At 43.4% G+C, this 14,522-nt stretch overlaps 1 protein-coding gene across 1 annotated transcript in view; it reads left to right on the top strand.

The window, feature by feature from the left end:
• Window positions 1–12,910, top strand: part of LOC129811217 (integrin alpha-1-like) — a 110,582-nt gene extending 97,672 nt beyond the window's left edge. The window contains exons 20-30 of the mRNA XM_055862380.1: window positions 384–510; window positions 616–696; window positions 805–881; window positions 1,077–1,166; window positions 1,351–1,459; window positions 8,109–8,222; window positions 8,418–8,522; window positions 8,665–8,769; window positions 8,887–8,982; window positions 9,177–9,290; window positions 10,537–12,910. Of these exons, the coding sequence (XP_055718355.1) occupies window positions 384–510; window positions 616–696; window positions 805–881; window positions 1,077–1,166; window positions 1,351–1,459; window positions 8,109–8,222; window positions 8,418–8,522; window positions 8,665–8,769; window positions 8,887–8,982; window positions 9,177–9,290; window positions 10,537–10,596 (1,078 nt within the window). The 3' untranslated portion in view covers window positions 10,597–12,910. The remainder of the gene's footprint in view (window positions 1–383; window positions 511–615; window positions 697–804; window positions 882–1,076; window positions 1,167–1,350; window positions 1,460–8,108; window positions 8,223–8,417; window positions 8,523–8,664; window positions 8,770–8,886; window positions 8,983–9,176; window positions 9,291–10,536) is intronic.
• Window positions 12,911–14,522: the final 1,612 nt, after the last annotated feature.

Raw genomic sequence — 14,522 nt, 5'->3', positions numbered from 1 at the left:
AACATCTGCCCTGGCATAGTAATAACATTACAGTAAATTCTGCACTGGAGCAGTAATAATATTACAGTAAGATCTGCCCTGCTACAGTAATAATATTACTGCAAAATCTGCCCTGCTACAGTAATAACATTACAGTAAATTCTGCACTGGAGCAGTTATAATATTACTGCAAAATCTGCCCTGCTACAGTAATAACATTACAGTAAAATCTGCCCTTCAACAGTAGTAAAATTACAGTAAAACCTGCCCTGCTACAGTAATAACATTATAGTAAAATCTGCCCTGCTACAGTAATAACATTACAGTAAAATCTGCCCTTCAACAGTAGTAAAATTACAGTAAAACCTGCCCTGCTACAGTAATAACTTTCCTATTCTTTCCAGTCTTGTGATCAAAGCCAACAAGGAAAAGTTCCATGTGCTCATTACCATTAGAAACAGTCAAGACAATGCCTACAATACCAAAGTCATGCTCAGCTTTACTGAAAACATAAACTACGTCAAAGTCAAGGTGAGATCCATTGATTTACATAGATTTCTTGGATGTTGGGAATCATGACGTCGGTATGAGTTTTGACATTGACATTATATGTGATTTCAACCGTTTACTCTGCAGGCCAATGACAAAGTCTGCAGTCTGAATAATACCAAAGTTGAGTGTGCTGTGGGATATCCATTCCTCAAAAGCAATGTAGAGGTAAGACAATTCTTGCAATCACACGTATCTATCCTCGTACCATAAGACTCACTATGTACTTCATGTTTCATTTTGGCCACTGATCGGTTTTGCTTGTTCTCCCTCCAGGAGGTGTTTGAGATCCTGTTTGAAGTCAACCCTGCACACGTCTGGAAAGAAATTCAGATCAACGTAACTGCATCCAGGTACAGTAGGCCATGGTGTTCATTCATTCATTTGATTTATTTAGCCAGGATAGTCCACACAGTAACAATGGCTAGTGTTTTCCGGGGAGTCCCGAGTTCCATGCTAAATCTCAACAATTTAAAATAAATGAGTGAGCAAAGAAGAAAAATTGAAATGTCAAAATTCTAATGCAATGACTTTTCTCATTCCTACAGTGACAGTGAGGAATTGAAGACCACCCTCCATGACAACTCTGTGAGAATCTCCATCCCTGTGAAGTACGAGGCTGGACTCAGATTCACTGCGTGAGTACAGACAGCAGCAGCTACAACACGAAAACAGGACATTTTTATTTACATAAAAAATACAGGTACAGTATCAGAGTATGACCTTTTTTCAAACCTTTCTCATCTTACCATCTCCTTTCTCATTTTTCCATCTCCTGTCTCATCCCTCCATCTCTCCATCCATCATCCCTCTATCTCTCAGCGACAGGCATATGAAGGAGGACCACATCATAGTGAAAGAGGGAGAGCAGTACCCCAGCGTCTTCAACCACACCAGTGTGATAGGAGAAGAGGTCAAGATCATCTATATGGTAAGACCCACATACTGTAGACCGTAGTAATACCTGCTTAGATAAGGCCAGGGGATAAGAGCAATTCAATTAAATGTATTTATACATCAGCAGATGTCACAAAGTTCTTATACGGAAACCCAGCCTAAAACCCCAAACAGCAAGCAATGCAGATGTAGAAGCATGGTGGCTAGGAAACTCCCTAGAAAGGCAGGAACCTAGGAAGAAACCTAGAGAGGAACCAGGCTCTGAGGGGTGGCCAGTGCTCTTCTGGCTGTACTGGGTAGAGAGGAACCAGGCTCTGAGGGGTGGCCAGTCCTCTTCTGGCTGTACTGGATAGAAAGGAACCAGGCTCTGAGAGGTGGCTGGTGGAGAGGGTAAGAGTACATGGCCATTAAGGCTAGATCGTTCTTAAAGATGTTCAAACGTTCATAGATGACCAGCAGAGTCAAATAATAATCACGGTGGTTGTAGAGAATGCAACAGGTCAGCACCTCAGGAGTAAATGTCAGTTGGCTCTCTACCGCACCTAACAGCAGGGGTGGTAGAGAGAGAGAGGGTTGAAACAGCAGGTCCGGGATAAGGTAGCAGGTCCGGTGAACAGGTCAGGTTTTCATAGCCACGGGCAGAACAGCAGAAACTGGATCAGCAGCATGACCAGGTGGACTGGGGATGGGGACAGCCAGGAGTTGTCAGGCCAGGTAGTCCTGAGGCCTGGTCCAAGGGGAGAGAGAGAGTTAGGATAATTAGAGGGAGCACACTGAAGATCACACAGGACATCAGATAAGACACGAGAAATTCACCAGATAGGACAGACTGACCCTAGCCCCCCAGCACATAGTCTATTGCAGCATAGATATTGGAGACTGAGACGGGAGGGTCGGGGGACACTGTGGCCCCGTTCGAGAATACCCCTGGACAAGACCAACCAGGCAGGGTATAACCCCACCCACTTTGCCAAATCACAGTCCCCACACCACTAGAGGGATATCAACAAATCACCAACTTACTACCCAGAGACAAGGCGGAGTATAGCCCACGAAGATCTCACCCATAACATCAGTGACTCAACCCACTCAAGTCAAGTATAGCAAAAAATGCCTGGCAAGATGTGATTCACCCCTCCTAGGGAAAGCATGGAAGAGCACTAGCAAGCCAGTGATTCAGTCCCCGTAATAGAGCCCCACAGTGGAAGCATCATAATACCCATAAAACCTAGCGGTCAAACAGGGAAATGGTTCCATTCATTTTTCCCATAGGGGATTTTAGAAACACTTAAAATAAGTGCTGTGTTTCATACTGTGGTACTCTATAGGGTCAGAGGCAGAGAATCACAGTAGAAAGAGGGGAGCTGGCATATTACCTCGACTAACAGGTTCCCCTGCACATTGACTCTGTACCGGTACCCCCTGTATATAGTCTCGCTATTGTTATTTTACTGCTACTCTTTAATTACTTGTTCCTTTTATTTCTTATTCTTATTCATATTTTTTAAACTGCATTGTTGGTTAGGGGCTTGTAAGTAAGCATTTCACTGTAAGGTCTACACCTGTTGTATTCGGCGCATGTGATTAATACAATTTGATTTGAAAACATTTGCCGCCATCACACTTCCTTATGTCTGAAACACAGGCTTCCAGGCTAGGCAATTTTGAGGCTTCACCATGTTTCATCGAAATGTACAGCTGTGTGTCATCTGCATAGCAGGTAAAGTCACCAAGAGGTAGAATATATAGTGAAAACAATAGTGGTCCTAAAACGGAACCTTGAGGAACACCGAAACTTACCATTGATTTGTCAGAGACGAACCATCCACAAAGATGAACTAATATCTTACTGACAGATGAGATCTAAACCAGGCAAGAACTTGTCTGTGTAGACCAACCTTTCTTAAAGTATTGTTCGCGACCCAAAGTGGGACCTGTTAATGGTGGATGTAAATGTCAGTGTAAATTTATAATTATTTCATCAATTACTGGAATTGGTTTGGCCAAGTGCATCTGCGCTCTCTGTTCAGTGCGCTTTCTGCTTAAGCAGCGGTCTCTGCTCAGTTTGGCTGCTGTAACGTCCTGACCAGAGTTCTTATGTTTTTTGCTTGTTTAGTGTTGGTCAGGACGTGAGCTGGGTGGGAATTCTATGTTGTGTGTGTCTAGTTCATCTGTTTCTGTGTTCAGCCTAATATGGTTCTCAATCAGAGACAGCTGTCAATCGTTGTCCCTGATTGAGAATCATATATAGGTGGCTTGTTTTGTGTTGGGGATTGTGGGTGGTTGTTTCCTGTCCCTGTGTTTTGTCTGCACCAGATAGGGCTGTTTCGGTTTGCCACATTTTGTTATTTTGTTATTTTGTTATTTGTTAAGTGTTTAGTGTTCACTGTTTATTAGTTTTATTAAACATGTTGAGCACTGGCTACGTTGCGTGTTGGTCCGATCAATGCTACACCCTCTCTTCTCGTGAAGAGAGGGAAGGCTGCCGTTACAGCTGCTGTGCGAGTGTGAGAGGGAGATGCCCGTGTGCTTCGCGGTTTACCAGATTTTTCTTCAAGATCACTCTGTGACACACATGATGCAGCGCTGTCATTCAAGCAGCAGATGATGCGCTGTCAGCCACTAACTTGTCATTCCCACTCGCCATCACTCACCGCTGTCATCAAATGGACTCATGCTAGCCACAAGTTCTGTCTGAGCTCAATTGTCATGAAATGCATATACAACGATGAGTTTCTTTCTCTTTCATACAAACTTATAACGAGGAGCGCCCACAGTGTGTTTTGTGTGTGGAAGTGCTTAGTAATGATTCTCTCATAATTAACAAATTAATAAAACAACACGTCCTGACCAAACATCCACAGCATGATGGTAAACCCAGGGAGTTCTTTCAGAACAGGGCAGAATGCTTCAGTAAACAGTGCTTCGACAGAGGAAAAGTAAGTCAGCTAGCAAGGCATTGTTGTCATTTTATAACAGATGATAATAAGCAGAAATAAAGGAGTACTAACTAACTCTCGTAGTAGTAGATGTGAGTTTCGCTTTCAAACAATCCCCTGGCCTTGTACACAGCTAATAGCTAACAATATGCCAAAGCAAGCAAGCTACTGATAGCGCAACCCTAGTAACAGTACAGATTACATTTACATTTACATTTAAGTCATTTAGCAGACGCTCTTATCCAGAGCGACTTACAAATTGGTGCATTCACCTTATGACATCCAGTGGAACAGCCACTTTACAATAGTGCATCTAAATCTTTTAGGGGGGGGGGGGGGGGGGCAGAAGGATTGCTTTATCCTATCCTAGGTATTCCTTGAAGAGGTGGGGTTTCAGGTGTCTCCGGAAGGTGGTGATTGACTCCGCTGTCCTGGCGTCGTGAGGGAGTTTGTTCCACCATTGGGGTGCCAGAGCAGCGAACAGTTTTGACTGGGCTGAGCGGGAACTGTACTTCCTCAGTGGTAGGGAGGCGAGCAGGCCAGAGGTGGATGAACGCAGTGCCCTTGTTTGGGTGTAGGGCCTGATCAGAGCCTGAAGGTACTGAGGTGCCGTTCCCCTCACAGCTCCGTAGGCAAGCACCATGGTCTTGTAGCGGATGCGAGCTTCAACTGGAAGCCAGTGGAGAGAGCGGAGGAGCGGGGTGACGTGAGAGAACTTGGGAAGGTTGAACACCAGACGGGCTGCGGCGTTCTGGATGAGTTGTAGGGGTTTAATGGCACAGGCAGGGAGCCCAGCCAACAGCGAGTTGCAGTAATCCAGACGGGAGATGACAAGTGCCTGGATTAGGACCTGCGCCGCTTCCTGTGTGAGGCAGGGTCGTACTCTGCGGATGTTGTAGAGCATGAACCTACAGGAACGGGCCACCGCCTTGATGTTAGTTGAGAACGACAGGGTGTTGTCCAGGATCACGCCAAGGTTCTTAGCGCTCTGGGAGGAGGACACAATGGAGTTGTCAACCGTGATGGCGAGATCATGGAACGGGCAGTCCTTCCCCGGGAGGAAGAGCAGCTCCGTCTTGCCGAGGTTCAGCTTGAGGTGGTGATCCGTCATCCACACTGATATGTCTGCCAGACATGCAGAGATGCGATTCGCCATCTGGTCATCAGAAGGGGGAAAGGAGAAGATTAATTGTGTGTCGTCTGCATAGCAATGATAGGAGAGACCATGTGAGGTTATGACAGAGCCAAGTGACTTGGTGTATAGCGAGAATAGGAGAGGGCCTAGAACAGAGCCCTGGGAGACACCAGTGGTGAGAGCGCGTGGTGAGGAGACAGATTCTCGCCACGCCACCTGGTAGGAGCGACCTGTCAGGTAGGACGCAATCCAAGCGTGGGCCGCGCCGGAGATGCACAACTCGGAGAGGGTGGAGAGGAGGATCTGATGGTTCACAGTATCGAAGGCAGCCGATAGGTCTAGAAGGATGAGAGCAGAGGAGAGAGAGTTAGCTTTAGCAGTGCGGAGCGCCTCCGTGATACAGAGAAGAGCAGTCTCAGTTGAGTGACTAGTCTTGAAACCTGACTGATTTGGATCAAGAAGGTCATTCTGAGAGAGATAGCAGGAGAGCTGGCCAAGGACGGCACGTTCAAGAGTTTTGGAGAGAAAAGAAAGAAGGGATACTGGTCTGTAGTTGTTGACATCGGAGGGATCGAGTGTAGGTTTTTTCAGAAGGGGTACAACTCTCGCTCTCTTGAAGACGGAAGGGATGTAGCCAGCGGTCAAGGATGAGTTGATGAGCGAGGTGAGGTAAGGTGATGAAGAAATATGAACAATTGTCAGGCCTACTGTACATCTTACTGTATAAATTGTTGTTGAAAACTAGTGCTGTTAAAATACAATTATAATTGTTATTCTTAACTGGAATAAACTGATTGAAGCAAGATTCTTTTTGAGGCAAACACACTTCAGCAGGAAGCGGTCTCCTGCCTGACTGAGCTAGCAGTAGATGTTCTGGTCCAGTTTGGCACCACATACCTGTGTGAGTCAGGGTTCTCAACTCTGACATACTTATAAAACAAGTACAGAAACAGTTTCAAGGCTGAGCATGACCTCAGTGTTGTACTGTCAAAAACAGAGCCCAGAATAGAAATGCTCTCATTAGGACTGTTTGGGTGTGTTTTCTGGTCTACATCTGTGTGATGTGATCAATCAGTTTATTCCAGTTCAGAATAAAAAATATGTATTGTATTTTAACAGCAACAGTTCCAACCTAGACTTTCTTTCAACAATAATTTCCACCGTAAGATGTACAGTAGGCCTGATCCTTTTTCATCTGTACTGTTACTTGGGGTTGCACTATCAAAAAGCCTGTGTGTGTTCTGTTATACATCTGTGTGATGTGATCAGTCAGTTTATTCCAGTTCAGAAGGAAATGATTTATTGTATTTTAACAGCAACAGTTCCAACCTAGACAGATATATGTAAGAGTTTTTTTAATGGGGGAAAATAAACATTAATAGATATTAATATGGATATTTAATTTCATTGTTATTTGTTTTTGTATATATTGCATTCGTTTTAGGCATAAGGGCAATGAAATGTACAGATATTTATGTGTAGTTTTTCTAAGCTTGGGTCCCAGGAAAACACAGAATTTCTCATCTGGGTCCCAGGCTGAAAAAGTTTAAGAACCGCTGGTATAGACCAATTTGGGTTTCCAATCTGTCCAAAAGATTGTGGTGATCGATGGTTTAAAAAGTGACACTAAGTTCTAGGAGCACAAGGACGGACGCAGAGCCTTAGTCTGACACAATTAAAAGGTCATTTGCCACCTTCACAAGTGCGGTCTCAGTACTATGATGGAGTCTAAAACCAGACTGGAGCATTTTGTATACATTATTTGTCTTCAGGAAGGCAGTGAGTTGCTGAGCAACAACTTTAAAAAACAATAATAATAGAGGAATGGGAGATTCAATATAGGCCGACAGTAAAACAAAAAATCCAGGTCAAGGTTCGGCTTTTTCGGGAGAGGATTTACTACTGCCGCGTTTAGTGAGTTTGGTACATATTCAGAGGATAGGGATCCGTTTATTATGTTCTACATTGGAGGGCCAAGTACAGGAAGTAGCTCTTTCAGTAGTTTAGCTGGAATAGGGTCCAGTAGCCAGCTGGAAGGTTTAGAGGCCATGACTATTTTCATGAATGTGGCGAGAGATACAGGATACAAAAACTTTGATCCCACGGTCTTGGCAGTTCTGTGCAGACTCAGGAAAACAGAGTTTTGGTGAAATATGCATACTCAAAGAATTTGCTTTCTAATGATCATGAACGATCGAAGAAGTTCATGAATTCATCACTGCTGAACTGAAGGCCATCCTCACTTGGGGAATGCTTATTTTTAGTTAGCTTTGCGACTGTATCAAAAATAAATGTTTGATTATTTTTACTCTCCTCAATCAGGTTGATAAAGTAGGCTGATTCAGCAGCATTGAGGGCTGTGGACTTCTCCATGTGAATATTGAAGTTACCAAAAATGTGAATATTATCTGCCATGACTACGAGGTCCAATAGGAATTCAGGGAACTCTGTATAGTAGCTATAAAAAGTGACTGAGAAGGCTGCAATTAACTGATTATATACCCAAAGTAAGATACTTATTCTAAGTTGCCAAAGCTCGAAAAAACCAACATGTGGTTACTTTTTGACTGAAAGACCTGTGACTTCCTGTCTCTCTCTCTGGTCTCCAGGTTAAAAAGGATGTGGATATGGAGACTCCTCCTCTAAAGCTGAGGGTGATGTACCCGTACCTATCACCTAGTGAGAACATCCTGCTATACCTGACACATGTCACCTCCTCACAGGTAAGGCTTCTCTACTGTGTACTGTACCATAGAGGTAGACAGTCTACCAGTATCCCCTGCACATGGTTCTCTACCAGTCAACAGACAATCACACGGTGAAGTCAAACACTCTGCAGAACTGTGGTGGTGTGGATCAAGTTGATCCAAATGTGATGGATTGATAATTGATTGATGGATCTTTTCTCTCTCCCACAGGATGTGAGATGTCACGTCAGGGACCTGATTAACCCTTTAAAGATCAACAACAACAACACGCACACCATCAATCCTAAAAAAGAGACCCTCAGTGTCTTCCTGGTGGTGAGTCAACACTACTGTGTGTGAGTGTGACTATGAGTGTGAGTATGAGTGTATGTGTGTACGTGAGTGTGTGTGTGTACTCTCCTTTGCAGGGCTGTAAGGACCACCCGTGTAAGTCATGTATGTGTACTCTCCTTTGCAGGGCTGTAAGGACCACCCGTGTAAGTCATTTATCTGCTCCATCCCACATGTCAACAACAGCCAGGTCAATGTTACCTTCCGGGTATGGAAGCCCACCTTTATCAAAGTGAGTACAGTAAAGTGTCACTTGTTCATTCATTGTTTTTGATTGATTGATACATTTATTCATTGACAAATGTATTGGTATATTGAGTGCTGAATTGAATTGCTCTTGGCTCCACAGGCAGAGTTCTCCAGCCTTCATATGGTTGTTAATGCCACTCTGGAGAACCTGAACACGGATCTCTTCGTGTTGAGTGCCACCAATTACGCCAGAGATGTGAGTGCAATTATCTATTCATTTTCATGTGATCGGCTACATTTACACAGGCAGCACAATTTTGATCTTTTGACCAATTATTGGTCTTTAGACCAATCAGAAGAGATTTTCTGCTAATAATTGGGCAAAATATCAAAATTGGGCTGGTTTGCTTTTTGTCCTTTGCTTGTTTTACCACTGTTGTTTCCATCCAGGTGAAGATCCAGGTCTCTAAAGAGGCTTTGGGAGGTATACCACTGTGGATCATTATAGTCAGTATCCTAATAGGACTGATGATTCTGGCACTGGTCATCTTCGCTCTATGGAAGGTATGTGTGTGTTCACAACCTTCTGTCTGCTTGTGTCTGTTTGGGAACTTATAATCCATTATAAATTGTATCTTCCCAAATAGAACAATAATTATTATTATTATTATTAATAATAATAATGTTTTAGCGGGTGCTTATGTGGCCTATCTCACACATGTACAAGTGTGTATTAATATGCATGTGTGAATTGGAAATTCAAGTTTTTTGCATATCTCAACTCTCCCTGAGACGCCCTCGGAGAGTAGGGTCACAGCCAGGGTCACCATATCCCAACTCTCCCTGAGACACCTTCGGAGAGTATGGGTCACAGCCAGGGTCACCATATCCCAACTCTCCCTGAGACACCTTCGGAGAGTAGGGTCACAGCCAGGGTCACCATATCCCAACTCTCCCTGAGACACCTTCGGAGAGTATGGGTCACAGCCAGGGTCACCATATCCCAACTCTCCCTGAGACACCTTCGGAGAGTAGGGTCACAGCCAGGGTCACCATATCCCAACTCTCCCTGAGACACCTTCGGAGAGTAGGGTCACAGCCAGGGTCACCATATCCCAACTCTCCCTGAGACACCTTCGGAGAGTAGGGTCACAGCCAGGGTCACCATATCTCAACTCTCCCTGAGACACCTTCGGAGAGTAGGGTCACAGCCAGGGTCACCATATCTCAACTCTCCCTGAGACACCTTCGGAGAGTAGGGTCACAGCCAGGGTCACCATATCCCAACTCTCCCTGAGACACCTTCGGAGAGTAGGGTCACAGCCAGGGTCACCATATCCCAACTCTCCCTGAGACACCTTCGGAGAGTATGGGTCACAGCCAGGGTCACCATATCCCAACTCTCCCTGAGACACCTTCGGAGAGTATGGGTCACAGCCAGGGTCACCATATCTCAACTCTCCCTGAGACACCTTCGGAGAGTATGGGTCACAGCCAGGGTCACCATATCTCAACTCTCCCTGAGACACCTTCGGAGAGTAGGGTCACAGCCAGGGTCACCATATCCCAACTCTCCCTGAGACACCTTCGGAGAGTAGGGTCACAGCCAGGGTCACCATATCCCAACTCTCCCTGAGACACCTTCGGAGAGTAAGGGTCAAGGCTTGTGTTATGGAGAGGGTCAACATGGTGTGATCATGTGTGAAATACACTTTTAAATCTATTAAACTTGAACTCAAACTTGAGACTTAGGTTTGGATGTGAATTCTGGATTATGTTGTGTTCACTGTTGTCTTCTGTGCTCCACCAGGCTGGATTTTTCAAGAGAAAATCCATAGAGGACATGGAGAACGAGGACATGAAGGATTAATCCTTCCACCACCATACAGATGTGCCCCACTGTCTTCAGGTCTGTCTTCAGGTCTGTCTTCGGGTCAGTCAGAGGAGATACCATAGGAAATACCCCATCAACCAATTCTCCTGAACACCATCAGGTCAGAAGAAAAGCCAGTCTATTTATGGCTATTCAACAACCATTCACCTGAATGTGATGTGGCCCATCTACCAGTCTTAAAACCCTGGTCTGATTCAGTGAATACAGAGGCCTGGGGAAACATTGAACTTGTACAGTACACTCTATTCAATGTGGGTACCAAGACCTGGACCTAAAAGACCTAAGCTAGAAGGGAAATCAGAAGACCGTAAGGATAATGGCACGCTGACTCAGACCTGATCATATGCAGCCACACCAGCTTTATACAAAACGTTCTCAGGTTCACGTACAGCGTCAACATCCCAAAGACACTAAAAACACCTCAGATTACAGTATGGCATTACACCAAAGTTGTCCAAATGTCCAAGGCACTCTGCGATGGATTAGAATTCTGTGTTATAGTTTTTGATCTTTTTTTACGAATATACTGTAAATCTATACCATGTACTGTATTTATTTTTGTTTGGTATATTTTGATACGTGTTATTACCTATATTTTAACATATTCATCCTCTTCTAAGCATAATGTTTGCTTTTTGGAACACTGATATTTTCACATGAGTGTTTTTCTGGTCTTACAAGCGCAATCTGTAAATTCTATATATTTTTTTTGAACAAAAGTGTTCTCTTGAATATTGAAGGGGTCTATGCAAATGTACCCTCCCCAAATATATATTCAGTATAAAAGAAGAGGAGGAATAGATGCATTTGCTATTGACTTAAATACATCGGCTTTAATCTAGTTTTTGTTTCATTTTGTTACCACACGGGGGCAGAGAATTTACAGATTGCTCCTTTACAGTATTAGGAAAAACTTTGATTGTCCTGTAAATGTAATGTAAAGCTTGTACATAAAGTTATGTTTGCAATAATTCCTATAATTCAAGATCAAGTTAAGTCCAGCATGTATCACCAAGGCTCTATATATCAGTAATAGAGATAAAATAAGTAATTTGCTCCTACATTTCTCAGGTATTACTTATGATATAGTATGATGATAGTATGGGGATAGTATGGTGATAGTATGGGGATAATTTGATGATAGAATGATGATAGTATGGGGATAGTATGGCGATAGTATGAATTAGATAAAACAAACAAATGTAGTATTTTTAAATGAAATACTTTAAAAACAATATGAAAATATGTAAATATTGGTCTTATATTTTGATAAAAATTTAAATGTTTGATAAATGTGTATTGGAACTCAATGCATTTTGCATCCATTCGCTAAGATGTTTTTTTTGGGACTCATCTTTCTTTCTGTCTTTTGTTTTGGGGCGAGAGTGATTTCGTGAGGTAGCCTACAGTCACATAGAGTAATCCAAAAAGTATCTCCACGGAGTGTAACTTGATTCCTGATGTTCAAACCTGTCAGTACCACAAAACAAAGAGATGTTTGTCTCAGAGAAGGTCAAACTCTGCAAACTAGGCCATTGAATGTTACACACAGGGGGTGATTTGGTCTGATATGCATATGAACACCAGGTTATGCCTAAAGCCCTGTAGTCTCTGTTATGGCCAGAGTACTAGGGACTGTCATGATTGTGAGTAGAAATGTTTTATTTATGCATCCTTTCTGCTTTCTCTCCGCCTACATTCCTCTGCATATTTACATATTTTGCACAGGCAGTCCGGTGTAACCCCTGACTTTTTATTGTATATAAGAGACACTCATCAGCTCACCCATTACTGTTGAAAGCACATGTAATAAATGAATAAATATCTGTAAAATGTGTAAGATAACCTTAACATGGTCATCCTCCATACTGTCCCCTTCTGGAGAGCTTATTTGTCACAGCTCAGCAGTGATAGTCAGCTGATCAAGGCTTTGAAGATTTGATTGCTGATGAATTAAATTGGAACCCAGAACCAAATCTTGTGTGCTGTCCAGCTATGCAACTTGACATGTATTATAATGTATGTTCATGTGTTAACAGTCTGTCACAGGATTTTGTTTGTTGTATCAGGTGTGATGGCACATGTGGGACAAAAACCTACTGTACTTTGACGAGAGAGAGAGAGAGAGAGGACTGCTTCAGACTGATGTACTCCAGTCATACACACTGCTGTGAACTGTTAGTTTAATACACTGGTTTGTCATGTGTATGTACTCTGATCAGCACAGATTTGAAAGAATTGCACAAGCTGTCAAGGATCTTATGCCAATAAATACATTTTTAAAAAGTAATTAATCATGTTGGACATCAATGGCCATAGCACTGGATAAGTATTGTGGTATAGCAGATGTGTGTGTGTGCTCATTGTATGCTAAGAAGTCATAAGTTCATTCCCTCTGCAGGGCAGGCAGCAGGTGAGCTATTTTTCTGCAGATAGGTTGCTCATGCGTTTGGGATTACTGTACACACTAGTTGATCCTTTCATCTGGATCCTGTTCAGTCAGTGGGCAGTCTGGGCCCTGCAGGCATACTGACCCCATTACACAGACGGGGTTCATTGTTTCTGACTGCGAGCTGAGAAAAGGGGTAAGACAGCTTCCAGTATGATTCTGCATCTGGTATCTGCCTTTCTTTGTAGGTGTTTGTGCCTACAGAACAATAACTCAAAACATGAACATAGACAGACAGGTAGACATGCAGAAAGATGCACACCCACAGTTTGGGTTAATGATTCATGACAATGCTAATGTTAAACCCATGGATATCATTGTGTGTGTGTGTGTGTGAGAGAGAGAGAGAGAGGGAGAGAGAGTGCCATCACAGCAGCAAGATTGGTGACCTGTTGCCACAAGAAAAGGTCAACCAGTGAAGAACAAACACCATTGTAAATACAACCCATATTTATGTTTATTTCTTTTTCCTTTTGTACTTTAACCATTTGTACATCGTTACAACACTGTATATATACATAATATATATACATAATAATACATTTGAAATGTCTTTATTGTTTTGGAACTTCTGTGAGTATAATGTTAACTGTAAATTTGTATTGTTTATTTAACTTTTGTATATTATCTACTTCACTTGCTTTGGCAATGTTAACATATGTTATCCATGCCAATTAAGCGCCTTGAATTGAATTGAGAGAGCGAGACAGACAGACACATCAGAGAGAGAGAGGCAGAGAGAGAGACATACAGAGAGAGAGACATACAGAGAGAGAGAGAGACAGGGAGAGAGACATACACAGAGAGAGAGACAGGGAGAGAGACATACACAGAGAGAGAGACAGGGAGAGAGAGAGACAGGGAGAGAGAGATACAGAGAGAGAGAGACAGGGAGAGAGACATACACAGAGCGAGAGAGACATACACAGAGAGAGAGAGAGACAGGGAGAGAGACATACACAGAGAGAGACAGGGAGAGAGACATACACAGAGAGAGACAGGGAGAGAGACATACACAGAGAGAGAGAGACAGGGAGAGAGAGATACAGAGAGAGAGAGAGAGAGAGACATACACAGAGAGAGAGAGAGAGAGAGACAGGGAGAGAGAGATACAGAGAGAGAGAGTGAGAGACAGGGAGAGAGACATACACAGAGAGAGAGACAGGGAGAGAGACATACACACAGAGAGGGAGAGACGGGGAGAGAGACATACACAGAGAGAGACAGGGAGAGAGAGAGAGACAGGGGAGAGAGAGATACAGCAGAGAGAGAGAGAGAGAGAGAGAGAGAGAGAGAGAGAGAGAGACAGAGAGAGAGAGAGATACAGAGACAGAGAGAGAGAGAGACAGAGAGAGAGAGATACAGAGAGAGAGAGAGAGAGAGAGAGAGAGACAGAGAGAGAGAGAGATACAGAGACAGAGAGAGAGAGACAGAGAGAGAGAGATACAGAGAG

Source organism: Salvelinus fontinalis, chromosome 2 (genome assembly GCF_029448725.1).
Source record: "Salvelinus fontinalis isolate EN_2023a chromosome 2, ASM2944872v1, whole genome shotgun sequence".
Lineage (NCBI taxonomy): Eukaryota > Metazoa > Chordata > Actinopteri > Salmoniformes > Salmonidae > Salvelinus > Salvelinus fontinalis.
The sequence above is the reverse complement of the archived record's forward strand: the minus strand, read 5'-3'. Positions and strand labels throughout refer to the sequence as shown.